Below are 18,904 nucleotides of genomic sequence, written 5' to 3' on the forward strand. Positions count from 1 at the left end.
GCTGTGGTTTTGCAAAGTAGTACACAGATACACACTTAATGTATGTAATACTACCTTTTTTTACATAGTACATCACAGAAAAAGCTGAATATGCATTCTTCACAGAGACTTAAGTCAATGCAGTCAGAAAAAAGTATAAGGATAGGTAAAATTTACAGGAAAAACAGATTGGAAAAAAGTATTAAGAAACTTTATGATGACTATATTAACTTCCCACTGATTGCATCTCCACTAAATTTCAGCCATCTTTGCTTTCTTCATGCCTTTTTAAAAATAAGCATCTCTGCATGTTTATAAGGTTTCCTCCAAACCATACTCATTATGTATTTCCACATCTTTAACTTTGATTTGACCTAATAACTGAGTGCATACAGTGAAGAAGAGTACAGAGAACTGATGTGAGCTTTCTTTCTTTAGAGTCAATGCAATAGTCTCCTGTGGCTGTAATGGCTGTAACCCATTTTACAGACTCGTCGTCCATTTTGTAGCCAACTCAAGGGCAAACTATATTTGAGAAGTTGTGGCAGAGCAAAAAGGACCACCAATATCAAATTACTTTCTACAGTGTACACCATCTGAAATCATTCACTTTATACAAATCTATATACAGAAAACAGGAAAGTAGACATTCTTCATTAGTTGCAATACATACAATGAAAAAGGTACAGCATCAATTACTAAGGGAATGTGTTCTTTAAGCCAGACAGACCCAACAAGCCGAAAGGTAGAAAGATCCATTGGCATAGCATTCATAAAACACAGAAACATCTCAGGAGTGGCAAGAATAAACCAGAAAAGCAACATTCATAAGATCATGTGCAACTCAGATTCTGTTCTAAGATTAGTGAATGTACAGATATGAAAAACCTCTATGCCCTCTGTTTTACTACCAACTATAAGCCATATTTTCATGTCCTGGAAGGGGGAAGGACAAGGAGAATGTCTATATGACAGGAGGTTTGCAAAAGCTGTGGAACTGATTTGGGATGTAAGTTCCCAGATTGCCTGTGCCACTTTCCAGGAAAGTTGTAAAGACTGTACCTGAGCTTACACTTACTGAGACCCAGGAACAATTGTCTGATAACTGCTCATGCTCACTTTCATATTTAAAGCATGAAGAAATCAGCAGCTGAATCAAATCACAATAGCAAGCTGCTTACTTGGAAAGCAAGAGAGACCAGGCAAGGATAAGAGCTGTGCCACGAAAGGTTAGAACCGTATCTATAAAGATACGATCTCAATATTTTTGCAGTTCATCACACACTTCCTGCTTTCAAGATCATCATGCAAGGAAAGTGTCAATCCATTCCCCCCCCAGCCAAGCCCATCTGATAAATCAAAATTAAAACCAAAAATGCAATGCATGCCACTCTCCTCAGTATTTTGTGCAACAGAAGTAAAATACATCTTATCTGTTCTTTAACTTAAATTGCAAGACAAAAATCACTATGTTCCCCTCAGATACTGCCAAGTAATTATTACACAGCTGTTTCAAATAAGCCCTATAGAACCGTGAGCTGCAACACTGATCCATTTGTAGCTCAAAGGAAGCAACAATACTATGCAACCAGTACAAAGTTTTGCAAAATGGTGCTAATGGACATATAAACTTTAAGAATTGTTGATATAAACTTAATTACAATCCAAGGCCTCCTTTTAATCAGTTATTTTGTAGCCAAAGGACCTGCCTATGACACTGGAAACTAGACCTTTCATCTCTTCTCAGACTGGAGAGAGGGGGGGGAAAAGGAGCTGGAAGATACTTGCTTCAACTTCCCAGAACAGTATCTGTTGAAGCTGGGCCAACATCCAGAAAAAAAAGGTAGGACCCATTGGCCCAGAAGATAACAAGCAAAAAAAGTGACCCCATAGCTGAATCTGTGGATACTCTCTTATAACACAGTAAAGTGGTATTCTAAACAGCAGCAATATCTGACTGCTTATTTCTTGCAGCTGTAGATCGGCTGAACTGGTGACTATTTTCATTCAGAATAGAAAACAACATCCAAACTGACCATTGCATGTGGGGATGCTACACTGAGATGAAGCATTTGTATTTTGAAGCTGCACTTGCTAGAACTCAGAAAGGACACAATTTGGCCTCTAGAGATAATGAAAAACTAGTAGTGGGATAACAGACAGCTACTGTTGGTACAGGCAAACAGTGTCCGCATGACAGCAAAGAATAAAAAAAAAACAAACTCAAACCAAATTAACAACTGTAGCTTTTAATTTGAGGTCTGTGTAATAAATGAGGTTAAGTCAAAAGTTGCTACCACAGCACTTCCCTGTTTGCTCTGCAAACTGAAAATGTTCCCCCATTTCTTTCCCCAAGAAATTTAATTTCATCTAAGAAAAAGTACTTTGTGGTACTGAAATCTAAATCCAATGATCCTTAGCACCTAATCTTTTAGGTCTTTAAACAGCTCTTGTATTTAAAATAATTTCTGTCAGTCTTTTACTTTCAACACCACAAATTGCCTTTTATTTATCCTGATGCAGACTCAGGAAATATTAAAATAAAATTATCAGCTTTAACTGTAATGCACTGAAACTGTCCATCTTCTCTTCTTCTTGTAAATGCTTCCCCTGGATTAACTTGCACAAGAATAATCTTAAAAATAAAAGAGCATTTACAACCATTACACAGGAATATGTCACAGAAGTCTGGTACGTGCAAAAAAAAAGTTTTACTGGGAAAAAACTTTTTTTCTGGTTAGTAACTACATTATTTTTCATTCACACTGCTTGCTGCCTTCATCCCACAGAGAAAAACAGATAAGAGCAAGAACAAGTACAGATATTTTTAAACAAACATTTTTCAAAGAACCAAGGAGAGAATAACAACCGAGTAAAACAGTACCTGTACAACTTTTCTTTTCTTGACTGCTTAGTATAATTAAAAAGCTATTTGTACAGCTTAAATTATTTCAACAAATTACATTAACTTCAACATTAATCAAACCATTACATAAAGTTTTGGAAAGAAGCCTAGAATTCCCAGTGTTTGAATTTTCATCATAACCACTTGGCAAACAGTTTTCAACATAAGGGAAATATTGTGTCATTTCCTTCTTTACATGATCCAAGCATGTTTGTACATTAATTGATGATAAAACATTATTGGAAGTCATGACAAAGTAAATGCACCACATGCACAGCATGAAACAATATATATAGTTTTATTTGCGGAAAGCTGTTTATCCTAATTTTGTAAACCCATGCAATGCAGAATTGATAGCAAAGCACATTTAGCAGCCAAAATAAACAGAGGAAGTCTGACACGTACCAAAGCAGAAGCCCATTTTAGACTTCTGTATTCTCATTTGAAACCTGCCTTTCTGCGAGAGAAAAAGTTTGTAACGATGAAGAACCTAGCTAAAATTATGAACAAAGAAAAAACCCAGAAGAGCAGGTGCATTTCATAATTTCCTTTCTGGACACATCTTTCTTCAGTCTTGCTCACATGTGTCTAAATAGAGTGTATGTCCTCCTCCTGGTGTGAATTGGAGAGAGACAAATCTTTATATACACAACTCTTCAACATTATGGCCAAAAATTTACTCTGTTGAATTGCTAAAAGAAAATAAAATTGGTCTTGTTTACCAAAAAAAAAAAAAAAGAGAGAGAAAACAGGAAACTTGATGTTAAAATGTTACTCATTTTAGGAATACCACAGAAAGAGGAAAGGGTTAGGAAAAGGCAGAAATCATACAAATTCCTCCCCCTCTGGTAAAGCAACATTATGAATTAATGAAAAAATGGCAAGTTCTACCCTAACATAGCTGCAACTTTGATGAGACATGATGGATATTCACATTTTCAAACTTGGGCCATGTGATTCAATACTGATTTAGCCCAGTTTTGAGCATGCACTTTAAAAATACTACTTTAAGTTGTTTCATGTGCTACAGTGCTGTTACTGGAGAAAGATGTCTCCAGAAGCTTTAGGCTCTTTTAGAAAAAACAATTAACTATATCACTATTTATGTTTTATCATGCTAATAAATTTTCCAGATCTTCTAAAGTATGTCTGATTATAAAATTCAGTAAGAGTTAGCATTCATAATATAATTTAAACTTAGAAACAAGAGGATTTTAGACATGAACTTCAAATAAGACTTACAAGTCTTCAGAAAATATTGTATTGCCAGAGTTTATTGTAAGTGTTTGAAGGTAGCATTTTAACAACTGGCAATCACCTTCAGAACGTGACGAAGTGGAGAAATACGAGTGAATGAGTTCTTACAATTTATTTTTCAGACTCCCCAGGCAGGCATAACTTTTTGAAGACATATTTCATTGATTTACTTCCCCCTCTCTGCTACAATTGAAAGTTTTAGCTTGAAATTTAGACTACAATAAAAGTACCTAAAAGCTTTGCAGGAGTACATGAGAATGTCTTTCCATCTCCTATGTGTGGGTTGGATAACCACATTTACCCAAGTCTTTTGGCTGACTTAATATGCCCTAACCCCTGGGAGGAGCCGTTCTGGCTGCAGCTGACATGTCAATCTGTACAATTTTCAGCTCAATATTCTTGGTCTCCTCTGTATAAACTATAAGAAGCAGAAAAGCTGCAAAGCCCTCAAGTTTTAGGGCAATGGCTGATGTAATTCCCTTGATTACTACTTTTAAAGTAACAGGGAATGGGAGACGACTGGTATTCCATTTCTTCTGTGTCAGTGCCTGACGTTGGTAACCTGGGTAATGATGTTGCCTTGGGAACCTGCTGGTTCTCCTCCTCCAGACCTCTGCTGCAGGACATCTGAACTGGAGGCTCCAGCCAGCAGAGTGGATCTGAGCATAGGAATACATGTACTGGCCCAACTGCAGCAAGTGGGCCCTATGCCTCCCGATTTTCTTTTGTAGCTGTTTCTCCTGTGTGAGAATCTTTGTCTACTTCACAGCTAGTCTGAGAAAGTAAAGGCTCAGCATGCCAACCATGGTGTAACACAGTGAGAGGGGGCACTGTTCAGCAGCAGCTGTGCCATGAGACAACAGGTCTCCTGATGGAGTCCAGCACCACCCTGACACTCAGGATGTCATCAGATTCTCACATCTCTGAGCACATCTGACTTCCACTCAAAAGGGTACGGAGACTCACCGACTTAGCACAGTTTAATTAGACACTCAGTTCCCAGGAACAGGAAATAGAGCCTTTTTGTCAATGGACTATTAGTCTACTTGATGCCTGACTGTGTATTTATTTCACTGGCTCCCACTTTCAGCCTTGCTTTTATGTTGTGCATTCACATTTGTATTTTACAGCTGTTCCAAGATAGGCTGTATTTGTTGCCAAGTGTGCCAAAAGAGAGTCTGAATCAGGGCTGAAGTAATTTCAGAAGCTTCAAGAACTGCTGGCTTCAAAAGTCTTTGTGTTGGGGTAAGATGTGTCAACATGACCAGCACTGGTTGCTGGACCAGCCTGATCACTGCTGAACCCCATAGAGTAATCACTGCTTCGAGAAGGATATTTTTTACACTTACTCACCACGTCAGTAGATGCAATTTGAAATAAGAAAAGTTAAAGCTATGCCCACAGAGCCTGATACCTTTCTGGTCAGAAGAGGTATTACCAAAGACAGACAATCACTCACAGGGATCCCCTCTTATCTAATAGAAGTCTGCTGCACATAATCAAAGATGCAAGAAAATTTCTCTAAAGGAAAAGGTAACATGAATCTTTCACAGCACCACGTGTTAGGCAAATAAAATCTACAGGTTGCTTAGTATTTATAGCTCTTTCATCTCATTCTAGGTGGCTTTATGCAGGCTTGCACATCTCATTGTCCAACATGCTACTTCATGAACCCTGACATCAGTACTTACGAAAACCAAGGCCCTCGTCTTTCACACTGAATATTCTAGACCCTGATCTCCTTCCTCTTCTGGGCACAACACTCACATTGGCTGGAACCAAGTGAAAAGCTCTGGAAAAATCTGATGGCTCAGCCTCTCTTCCCAAACATCAATCTTTTTGTGACAAATCCTGTCGCTTTACTCACAGGGTCTAAAGCTCTGCTATCTAAAGGCTAACATGCATTATTCTATCCAGATTTCCATTGCCTGCTCCTCTAAGATAATTATGACAATCTGAAAAAACTCATTTGTGATGTGTCAATCTCAGTGGGAGGCACGTTTAACACAGCCACTTTTCAAATGCCATTTCTCTTTCTAAATCAACAAAACACCAGTTAAGGACTTCACGACCTTAACAAAATAATGAGAACTTCAGACACTGAGGCCTTGATACAGGCTCTAGAATCCTACAAGCACTTCTAAAGCATAACCAACTATAACAGAACCTAATAAAATTTAAAAGTGTAATTTCTCAATGCTAACACAACCTTGACTCAAGATATTTTTGTCTCAAGTTCAAAATACGTTAAGGCGCTGCTATTAAGAATTGGGAGTATTAGGACAACTAGTTTCGTGTAATTTCCACTGGGACTATAAATTGTTTCCTTTAAAAAGTTATTTAATGATGAACCACATGACCTCAATACAGTTCCTGATGAAAACCAGGACAGAATCTCTTTCCAGAGAATAGCATACAAGTTGGCAATACAGGACTGCATCTATACAATTATCCTAAAAACAATTCTTGCATAAATAAAACAAAATTACCAGCCCATATGACTAAAGTTTGAAATACCTGAAACACAGTTGTCAAAGACTGTCAGAGTTTTAACAGTGACATTTCATACTTTTCAATGGTACTTAATTTAGTCTACAAAAGACATTTTAGAAGACAAACCCAGATTAAGTGAACAACGTACTAAGCTTTGTAGTAGTTTAATTAAATAGGTATGGATAATAGAGGTTTCTTAGCACAATATTAAAAGCAAAATCCATCCTAAAAACATAGAAAGGCATTGCAAAAAGGAATAGTATTCATTAACCTCCCTTCTTAGCATGGAATACTTGACTTTTTTCCTGATTTTAAAACATTTACTTCACTGCCCATCCACTGTCAGTTCAAGATACATAGCCCAGATTGGCAAAGACCAGCTTCCTAACAAAAACTGAATCATGCCACATATTAGAAAGCTCAATAGCTTTTCCCTGAAATTGCTGTTTAAACTCAGGCAGCTACTCAAGCCCAATAAGAACATAAGAAATGTCCTCATGGTCTGGGTCAGCAGTCCAGCTCAGCAGTCCATCTAGCCCAGTACTTTATCTCTAATACATCAATCGAAGAAACTATTTAGGGCGAGCAAGTGAGCCAGGCCACTTTCTGCAGTCCATCTCTGTCATTGTCCATGAGTTTGCCTAAACTCTTTGAGTTTGCTTACACTTTGAATTGCCTCCACAACCTCCTATAACAGCAAGTTCCTGAAGTTCACCTTCTAGCCATTTTAAAACAATCTTCTAGTTAAATACCCCTAGTTCCTGTGCTATGGAATTTGCTGAATAACCGTTCTGAGTAAATTTCATCCACCTCCTTCATTATTTTTTAAGCCTTAGCAATTTCCCCCTCCTTGTCCCCAGTCTTTGCAAACTGAGACATCCTGTTTCTAATCTCTCCTAGGAGAACTGCTTCATCCCCTTGACCACGTCAGTGGTACCTAAAACCACATCTGTATTAGCAAAGTAAGCAGTGCTTGGGAACATCACCTGGAATGATGAACAATGTTATAGTAGTCCTGAGCACAACACAGGCCGATGCCAACAAGCAGTCTTCTCCCAGACAATACTGGAAACTATTCTGGAGACTACTCTTAACAGGCAGTCTGCACACAGACACTCTTTCTGGAGAAAAAGATAGTTTACTAGAACAGACTTGTTCCATGACACTTAGCCTGTCTCTGGGAACGTTCCTGAGCACACTTAAATTACTAATATATAAACACTGCCCGACAGCAGCCTGAAGAAGCATTACAGCGTTTTGCATTTTTGAAGGACTAGTTAAGGGATACCCCCTTAGTTAGCTTTGAAAATCTATTCTTCACCTTAATCATAATTTGAGCTGGTCTTATATGATAAATACACTCTTAGAATACAACAATTCTATGTAAGACTATTTTATACTATTTCTCTCCTCAGAGAAATCCAAATTAAAATATAATTTTATTGTAGCTCAACTAGTATGATCACGTCCTACAAAGATACGCAACATTGACTTGGACATACTACTATCAACAGATGTAATGATAATTTAACAATAATTTCATCTGAAGATCTCATATATGATTTAGCTTTATTACATCAGTGTGCGTAGGATGAGAAAGTATTCTGATTTTGCATCTAAAGAATCAAAGGCTGTATGAATGTTCAAAGAGGAGAGCGCTCAATGTTTCTTATTACTATTCAGTAAGCTCTTCACTTCTGCAAGAGAAACTACAGGATGTTTCTGCAGACTGAACCAGGAAAGGAGTTGGATGTTTTTTCAAGTCTTTAGCTTATTTCTAATGCTGAAGAAATTAATTTGATAAAAATAGCTGGAGTCAGAAAAAAAAAGTTATAAGACTAAGAATACAAAAAACAAAAGCTGGAAGGGAAATCTGTGCAAGACAAAGCTGCAGCCACCTTGACTCAGAGGGCTGCTTCAAAAAAGGGAAAACTTAAGGCCAAGTGTCAACACCTATCTCTAGAAAGGTCTAGAAGTAACTTTTACCAGCACGAAGCAGAGGCTGCAGAAGCCGAAATAAGATTCTTAGAGGTATTTCACTCCACTAATATGATCACAGTAATGTGTGTTAAAGGCAGAATGGCAACAATACAAAACACAGTTAATTTATATCTTACTAATCCTTGTCTTTATGGATACAGAATAGTTTCTTAAGCAGCCTAACAATTTGCTTGTGCCAGACAAATATGCAGGTTAAGGTATTTCTTCATTGGAGCACAGTGAGGGAAAGAATGGAATTTAAAATACAGAGCTAGCTAATCCTGCTTTGAATATGTTCATTTGCACACTAATTAAGGCCAAAAAGCCCATTAACTCTACTGAAGTAACAACAATTACAAACAACCCCTCATTCTGTCAGTAAGATCCACACTTCCACAAGCACCTCTACTTCTACTTCCATCCTACTAACAGGAGTAGTGATGTATTAGCAGACTGCCAGGTTTCAAGATAATTTCAGCTAGCTGACGGGAAAGAAAGGCAGCATTAGACTTGTGGCATCACAAATGCGTATTTACAGGGAAAAGTTTTCCCAATGCTCTCAGTCACACCCCCCCCCCCAAACTATAAATAGGCTAGCACAATTAATGACTGTTCTCCATCAGGTGGTTAGTAAGCAAGACCAAAATAAAACCTGTGGACATTATTGTGAAGTACCAGTACCGGAATTGGATTCATCCTGATAAAGGCCCTAGATGAGGTGAAAGACTGGCAGAGCAGGAAAACAAAAGAGCTTAGGACTAATCCACAAGCATGTTACTTCACTGTTTTAAGGCAACATCTTTCCACAGCAGAAACTGTAAATACAATTAGAAGTTCAAACTATTTCTGTCCCTATTTCTTTTGCTCATCATTATACATGTGCAAAAGCAGCTCTCTGAATAAAACTCAAAGGCTAAAGAACAAGGTTCCCCAAATACACACACACACACGGACGATACAGACAGTCAAAAAACAGTGCCTCAGAAATATTTTGCCACTTCTATCAAATACATATATGCAGTGGATCTGTAAGGCAAAAGAGATTTTATTTGAAAATACATATGCAAAATATTATTGCTAATATATCATATATACAGAGATAGTATTTTTAATTTATTGTTTAGGTTCTAGAAGTTTAAATTTAGTCTGAAGTAAAAAAAACCCACCCAAACAAAAAGTGATTGTGTCTAGACACACACTAGATGATCTTTTACACAGGCACAAAAAAAATCAAATCCAGAATTAAGACAGTTGCTAACCTCCTCCTCCACCTTGCTCCATAAAGGTACGAAGACCTACCTAATTTGGGGAAATTTTTGCAGATCAGATTTGAATAAGGTTTATAGAAGAGAGTTTAGCTTAATCCTTACCACGTAAGGATGATCTAAGTATTATACATTTTAAAGCCACAGTTCAAACAATACCTGTATTTCTAAAGGACAGGACTGACTGAAATACAGTTTCTAACTCTTCTAAGCTAGCACAAACATCAAGAGATTCAATTTGGATGCAGTAAAGTTTTGTTTACAAGTCTGGTATTCACAGACACATTTTCAAATCTTTTTCAGCAGGTAACAAACTGCATTGCCCAAATAAATGCTTTTATACCTAAAAGCTTCTCTGTCTGTAGAAAAAGTTATTAGCTACTGAATATACAACATAATTTAAAAAATATTTAGTTTTCCTAATACCTACGGGTTTATTTCTAACCAGCAAAGTCTTAGCTGGAAGACTGAAACTATCATTTTAGACATACTGAGATACGAGAGAAATAGTTTTCTATTTGCATTAAAGAAAAATCTATAGACTTCAAGCTTTCTCTGCCTCTCCAAAATATCTTAGCTCTCAAACACATCCTTCAGTATCAAGGACTATCAGCCTTCTGAAGGGGAAAAGAAAAAGGTTAAGTTTTTTTAATCCTGACTGAGGCTAAAGAAACCAAAATACATTATATACTTTGTGTCATGTGTTAAGTTGTGGGATAAGCCCACCTGAGAACTGACACTCTGTTCTCTCCACAGGCTAGCACTGTCTACAGTGCTTGCCACAAAGGCAAGAAAACCAAAGGAACCGGATTGAATTTCAGTGTAAAGGGATATTTGGAATCCTTACCTCTTCCCAGCCACCTCCCACCTCCCACTGAAGAGGAGATGAACTGAGTAAGTTACTTGATATCTTCCCCTAAAAGAAGTTAGTTATGCTTTGTGAATTTACATATTTTTCCAGAATGAGTGAAATCTGGGACAAATTTTCCAACCGAGTTAAAAGCCTCTAAATATACGTAACAAGAATGCTAATAGAACTACCACTAAATATATCATAATGAAAAAATGCAATCCTTTAGCAGCAAAGCCAATTCATAGTCTGGCATACATACTAAAATACTGAAAAATGTGGGGACGTAAGAAGGCAAGGAAAAAGTGGGGGGGAAAAAGCTAGGATGCGTTACATTAATTTTATCGATTGCTAAAATTATATATAATATGAAGAAATAAGAGTATGTTATATTACAACTGTGGTTAAAGCATACTGAAATGAAATAACGTAGTAAGAGACTGTTCTGTACAAGAAAGATTACAAATTGGAGCAAAACAGTACCACTGAAAAGCAGAGTTCTGTTTTTCTCTCATTCTGGAGTAGTTTTGGGGATGTGTGTGTTTTTTGGGGTTGTAGGGTGTTTTGGTTTTTTCCTCCAAACAAACTTCCTAGAAACCAAGAGGGTAAAGTGTTCCAAAACATTTCCCTGGACCTCTGAAACTGTAATTTAAAGAGAATCAAATCACAATCCATTTCTATACTAGCAGAAACGACGTTTTTTGAGATGTTTTACTAGGAAAGAGACTAGAGCTTCAGGCTTGGGGTTGCTTTTTGGGGGTTTGTTTCTTATTAATCTGAAGACATCTATATTTAGCATTATATGGTTATAGGTGCTGAGTCAGTAGCAAATGATTGTCAGCAAAAATCACAAATAATGGAAAGACTTTACCAAAATCATATTTCTAAATGCATTAGTAATAAAGTCAACATAAAAATAGAGAGTAGTGGTTTGTCTAAAAATACTGCAACTGAAATTAGCTCAGCAGTACTGATGAGAAGTATTTTTAGCCAAAAAGACAAAAGGTAAATTCATTTTTGAACATTTTACAAATTTAGGAAAACACCATAGCTAATGCTTTTGGTCATTCTGACTTCAAAAATTTTTAAAACGCTCAACTAAACCTGTTAAGAGCGGGGTACAGCCAAACCCTTTGTAAGATGTATACTGTATCTTTAACAGTCTGACTGCAACAAGATTAAAAAAGGGTGTATTTCTGGCAAAGGGTGAATATAATACAACACAACTTCCAGGCAGAGCCACATTTATGCTCTGTCATTAGGGCACATATTCAGAACAATTACATTTTTCTCCACTAATAGCTCCAATCAAGATGTTAATTACTGACATGCTTTATCTCGTAACCCATTTCAAAAGCCTTAGCACTTTGACTTACTGTTGCTCGCATCCTTTTATTTCTCTCATTCAACTGGTGCTACCACAGTGACAAAGGATGAAGGAAGATTCAACAGTCACCACTCCGGCTGCTCCAATCTGTTCCATTCACTTAATACTGAGGTAATCTTCAGTGATGTGTTGAGCACTGCCTCCCCCTTCTCTTAACTGAGCACCTTAACCTAAACGCCACGCTGGAGTATCTCCCTTTACCTTCCTCTATAGCTGTGCATCCACAAAGCATGCGGAGGCAGGATGTGAAAGGTAGGATCAATTAACAATATAGTCAGCAATACCTACCTCAAGCCTTCCTTCCTATCAAATTAGCCAACGTACAGTGAGCTTCCTGCTGTACACGAATGTATCATGTCACCATAGCAACTAAATCAACAAATAGCTGCTGCAGCATCTGCTTCTGGATCATCTAACGTCAGTCAACAGAAGGTTCGGGTTTAAGAGAACAAAGCTTCCAAATATATACTATTTTATAACTGCATTTTTAATTTAGCCTCCTGATTCCCAGATAGGATATACTAGCTCGGAATGAACCAACTTCTGACTATATACTTGAATCTATGATGCAGCTCGTGACTTCAGTTTGCAAATAAGCCAGAAAGGAGGGAGGGGAAAAAAAACACCACCACACTTTATAAGAGAATAAAAAGATACAGTAAAGAAATAATCAACTGGATTCTACTGCACTTTTTCTTAAATACTGTGTTACTCTATACTGTGCATTTATTAGATACATTAAGAGACATGAAAAGAAAGGAGTGTGTTTCCCAATTTTGCTTTATAATTTACATACGTCTGCCCTAAATAATAGTACAACCAGAAATATCTTATTAGATATTAACATTTAAGACATTTCAGATGGCTGACAAAGATGGTTTCACTCTATTAGCGTCCACTAAGGAGCTGAACTGAAAACATCCAGTATTAGTTTCTGGCAATCTCACATCTGCGGTCTTCAATCCCAACAATAGCAGGGGCCCATTGGCATACCCTCACCTGTGGAAAGACAGCTACGTAGGGCAAAACACGCATCCCTCCCTTCTTGTGAGAAATTACTTCAAATACCACATATGCATCACTCTGGTTTAAGTCTTAACCCATAAACAGACAAGATATATGAAACTGCTTTGCAACAACATGGGATTACTGATTAAATGTTGCTTGAGGCATAAAAAAAATTTAAAAATTACTGGGACAGTAATGTCTTCAAAGGTAACAAGCAAGTGTACACACATACACACTTTTATGTAAAAGAACTCAAACCTACAGCCTACTTATAACAAAAAAAGTAACTTTCCGCTATTTTAACTTCAAGTCATATTCCTAACATTTGATCAGCATGAAATTCTTTACCAACTAAAAGCTTTTAGGCTCAAGGTATCAGTTATTCAAATCCGGTATCGTTTTATTATTGAAAACATTTACTGTTTAGTTTTCAAAGTGGCTCTTTTTCCATCTATGTACAGTCTTTTGTTACAAAGAAAATCATTACATCTAGGTTGGCTCCACAGAGTGTGGTCCAGTGAACAGGGAAAACTGCACACAGGCTCAAGATGCTAACTCTGTTGTGGCTCCGACATGGACTTGCTGTGATTTGTGGGTTTGTCACCTCACCTCTGCCAGAGTTTCCCCGTTTCTAGGACTAGTGCAACAGCATTTGTATGTCCCTAAAAGCTACTGATCAAAGAACACTGCAAGACTTGAGTGTTATTATTCGTTAGCAGCACAGGAATTGCCAGATGCAATCACATCTATGGTCCAGCTAAGGTGATGTCAGTTACAAATGCAGCACAAGTCATTTTTCAATTGATTGTGTGTTCAAAATCTGCTGTTCAGATCATAACGAAGCTAATGAGGCTACAAGCTACTCTTTTCCACAATCAAACCCAGTAACATTTGATTAAATGGAAAAATGCGAAAGACCTATGTAACAGGTATTACAGAGAGCATAAGATCATTACATAGGAACAGCTGACACATCAGTAATAAAAGCTGAATTAAAACAGTGTCTTAAGCCTTTTGCAATTTAAAACAATTTAAGAATTTCATGGTTGTGAAGAATGTTACTTCCAACTAATTCTTTCTTAAAGTCATCTTTCGCAAGATTTTTTGATCTCCATCTTCTTTCGTACTTCCTAAAGACTTCCTCCTTCCCCATTTATGTTAGCTAGTAACCATTAAAGAATTCTGAAAACTTTAGGTTGAGCTCTGCACAGTACCATACCAATTCATAGCAGACTAAGCACACATTTCTGTGGTATCTATAAGGAAAAGTAATGTTAGAATTTTCTTTTTTGCCTGAAATTATCTTCTGGGTTTTAGTATGAATGACAGAAGAAAACAGGCTTCTCATTGTTATTCATAAGTGTCCTATAGACATTGATCTTTGTCCAAGTAACACAATGCAACACTCTTAACACTAAAGTTCTAAAATCTTCTGTTTTCCCCCAAATTTATTTGCCCAAATTCCAATTTATAGGTTTCCCACAACTACACAATTCTCTACCCTAGCATCTGCTAATACTGACTGATAATCTAGAGGGATGTAACTGCTCCATATATGAAGATTAACACTTTCCTAATGAAGAACAGAAAAGATCTGGGTAGTAAAGGCCATTAACAAATCTTTGTTTTCAGGACTAGGGAGGAAATCCATACAGAAGTAAGTAAATGTTACATAATCTGTTGCAGTAACAATTTACATGTTTGAGATTTTGAAAAACCAAACACAATCCAAACTATTTCAGCTTAGACAAGTAGTAGCAGCATGTCCTGAAGAAAGCGAGAGAAAGAAGCCATCTTTCCAGTGACATGCTCCCAAGTTCTATGTATATTTTCAGAGGAGAGAGCAAGCAACTCTGCATCATTTTTCTAAAAGGCAGCTGACAGATAATAAAAATCAGCAAACATTTCATCTTTAACCACTGCTACAAGATACTGTCAGCACCACTGAACGCACTAAGACAACAGAATATCCCTAGAAGCAACTGGAAACAGGGAGGTTGGAAAGATGACGAGACTGTTCAGTGGCACTGACATTCAAAAACTATAGATTTCAATAAGCTTTCACTGCTTTTTGTAGAAAGGCAGGTTGGAAAGATCTGAGAACTGGTGGTGGTTTGTTTTTTTTTAATTCTAGCAGATAAACTGATTGTATTTACAAAAAGGTTTTTTTAAATTCTTACTGTACTCATGTTTCCCCCCCTTCTCTTCACGTAAAAGATGATCAGCAGAAAGCTGGGGGGGGGGGGGGGGGGGGGGGGGGGAGAAAGATGGTTTGGAGCCTTGTTGTGTAAAAATAGAAAGTTTTCTAAGAAGAACCAGCAAGAGCTAAGTGTTAAAATCTGCATCCAATGTCACTGATAAATGTTCAAGACTTGTTAGTGTCCACATATAACAGTGCCTATCAGTGTACGTTCCATAAGTGTGTCTGTCTCATTCTTTATTACTGAGAAATTTTATTACTGAGAAACACTTACATTTTTGATCTACTTGTTTCTGCTTTGTCTCTTCTCTTTTGCATTCTCAGTTCTCACAGCTTGGCTAAGCAAAGTTTTATTTGTCTCATTTACAGCAAACCCAACCTGTTTCATTAGCATTGACACAGTCTGTGGTTAGCAGATAGCGCACAGAAAATTTGCTACTTAAATAATCCCACTATTATATCTTTAAATCAGTAAAAGTATAAACATAAGGGTAACAGGAGTGTTTCAAAGAATCTGGATCATGCAACAGACAAGCATTTGTGCTTCAAAGTTTTAAGATCATCCTTGTTTACAGGGAATTAGAAGGAAGCAGTGTTGGGGCAGTCATTGAACTCTGGAATTTTCTGAGGCATCTGGACCTGGCCAGTGGTTAGACACATCAAGCTCTATAAATAAAAACTGGAAGACTTCAACCAGATTATTCTCATTTCATGATGACTTGTTGTTTGAGGTCCACAGGACTTAAAGCTTTACAACGCTAAGCAGAACTGGATGAGGGACAGAGCTCATACTGCACAGTAAAGTGGTAGCAACGGCTAAGCTTTCAGCTAATACTTTGCAGGGGCTAGTGCCCTCACTAGGCACTTTCCCTGATCAGTCTGCATATTGGCAACGGTCCAAAACAGAATCAGGGAGTAAAATTTCATTTAAGTTGTATCTAGACACACTGAAAGGTAGAAGACTGCAAATTTAATTTTGGAAAACTAAGTAACTTAACAAAGATTGTCTGAAGTGAAAATTACAATTAAAAAACCCCAAACCCACAGCTGCTTAAGATGCTACTAAATGTTCAGAGAATCAAAAACTTCATTTCTAAAAAAAAAAAAAAAAAATCTAAAAGTGCTGTAAAGTGCTACATGTGGCATTGTTCAAAGAAAGCCAGGCACTCTGAAGATTTTTGATCTGATTTGCAACAGTTTTTTAGATATTGTATTTAAAATAAGTAAAAAACCATGATCTTCTCTTCCTGTAATAATCCTGTCTTCTTCACAACACTTGTGGTATCAAGACACCCTTACAATTATTTCAACTGAGCATCAAAATTGAAGACACTTCTCAGCTGTACTTCAACTGTATGTACTTTGCAATTCCTGCGCTTTCCCTGCAGGCTGTACCAGCACTTGCCACAAAGTATATGTCGAATAGGTACTATTTGGTGTTTCCCTATGCAAAAAAAATACTTCCAAAGACCACCTACCCCCAGTCTCTCTGAATCTGTTGTGAAGATCTTAATGCTGAGAAGAGGGGAAGAATTAGTTTGCTGGTTAGCACACATTTGAAACAAGCTGAACAGTTGTGCTACTGTTAGAGAATTTTGCCTGTATTTTCCTTCCATATAATACCTACTGATAAATAAAATTAAAAAAAAAGAAAGAATGTTACAAACATTATGAAAGCTAGCCAAGATGAACAGAGTGAGGTGGACAGTTAACAGATTTGCTAATGATGACGCAAGTCAATGGCACTTTACTTCAAAGAATTTCTTTGTCAGTAATATCTGGACATGTCTGAAAGTGTGTGCAACCAGTTAGGCATTCACCGAGAAACAATATCCAACATTATAAACCAGTCATGATCAACCTTTGGCCTAACAGCTGAATACATTATTTCAGAAAGGTCATAAAGCTACAATTGATTCTCCCTCTGTAGGCTGAGGCAGAGCCCTTTCAGCTCGTCCTGACTTCCTTCACCCTTCTGAAGTACAAAAAGAGGACCCAGCAAGCAGGATAGACACTATTTCTCTCCCCTACAACCAGTAAGTGCCATGAACAGCAGGTTACTGGTGGAGACCTTCACCAAGCAGGCAGCAGCTGAGATCACTGGCTGTGCAGTATTCTGTAATTTATATAGCTGTTTCAAGGGCTGAAGTGATAGGAGAAGGTGGTACCTTCTTCTCCCACCTTTTTTAAAGAACTCTGCTGAACAACAACTCAAATCAAAATTTGTAATAAATATCCTTTAAAAACAATCCCCTCCTGCAATGCAATTGTAACAATTAAGAGAAAAATATAAATAAGCAAGCTGAAACTGAATTTGGACATTCAGTTTCTGAAGAGTTTATAAGATTTAAGAAACATATAAGCCGTTGGTTTAGAAAGTATATGGACTAGAAGAGAATTTTATATTTCCCAACACTGCTTCTGACAGCTCAGATTCCTGTTTTGTGATATAGCAAGTTTAAAGTCCCATAATATTTAAGACTGATGGATGTGTCTTTAACATTTCTACCTTAAATAGAGCACAGAAGAAAGTGCCAAAGGAAGAACTGTATTCTCTAGTTAATCAAAATAACACTTCATTAAAAAAAAAGTTAGAAGGCTAGGAGTTTCAATAGCACTTCTAAAGTAGCCTTTTTTCCCCCTGATAAAGTTCCCTATACACCCAGCTTTGCACAAAACTGGGTATCGCTGTATATCAAAACACTGTGTGACAACACGAACCTGACCTGGAAGAGAAATTAAAGACTACATCCTCAATTTGATGAGGTTGGGAAGGCTCAGACAGTACTGGACCAAGGGCTTGGTGGGCGAAATCTCTACAACCCCAAACCTTTCCCATATATTTTCTCCTCTACTTCCAAAAAGAAAGGGAGAAAAATTAGAGCCAAGGGCCATTTTTGCTATGGTGTATAAACCTGAGTCTATCTCTTCCTGGAGAATGTAATTCTGGCCGCTCTATAAAGTATGTAATTCTGTAATACGCAGAGGGTTAGATGGACTTTGCCCAGTTGTAAATAAAGAAACCTCTCAATCACGCGGTGGGGGGAGGGGGAGAGAAAACAGGCTTCAGCTAGCAGGGGATGTACTTCAGATTACTTGTTTGCAAAGTGTGTAATTCTCACATATTTTGAGAGTGCAGTTTCTGTAGTTAAAAATATGGCTTTGCAAAGCAGTTAGAGCTTACAATAGCTGTCTTCTGAGGAAATGTACGTAAGCAATAAGGGTGACTTCGTAGGTCTTGGACTCTGGCATTCAGGTCCTGGCTTACTCAGCATTAAGTGTCCCATGGCACAAAGAAGGGGAGAGAAGGGGACCAAGGAACATGCCTCAGTCCAGGACACTGCTTGGACATAACTGTACCCTTCCAAACCTTACTGATAGAGGAGCACGCAGACTCAAGAACTGGGCCCACTTGCAACAGACTGCAGAGAGGAACTGGGCTACCTGCCTGGAGCTATAAGCATTGAACTTGCACCTCATCACCTCATTAAAAAAAAGTACAGCTTTTTAGTCACCTTCCTAAAACATGAAAGATATCATCTTCCAGACATGCTTATTTCTCCTGATTGACTATGTTAGC

At 37.5% G+C, this 18,904-nt stretch overlaps 1 protein-coding gene across 1 annotated transcript in view; it reads right to left on the bottom strand.

Annotated features, from left to right (window-relative positions):
* Window positions 1–18,904, bottom strand: part of FNDC3A (fibronectin type III domain containing 3A) — a 105,231-nt gene that overhangs the window by 79,087 nt on the left and 7,240 nt on the right. The window contains exon 2 of the mRNA XM_009277150.2: window positions 2,539–2,614. Within this exon, the coding sequence (XP_009275425.1) occupies window positions 2,539–2,614 (76 nt within the window). The remainder of the gene's footprint in view (window positions 1–2,538; window positions 2,615–18,904) is intronic.

This window comes from Aptenodytes forsteri, unplaced genomic scaffold (assembly GCF_000699145.1).
Source record: "Aptenodytes forsteri isolate BGI_AS27 unplaced genomic scaffold, ASM69914v1 Scaffold145, whole genome shotgun sequence".
In the NCBI taxonomy this organism is placed as follows: Eukaryota; Metazoa; Chordata; class Aves; order Sphenisciformes; family Spheniscidae; genus Aptenodytes; species Aptenodytes forsteri.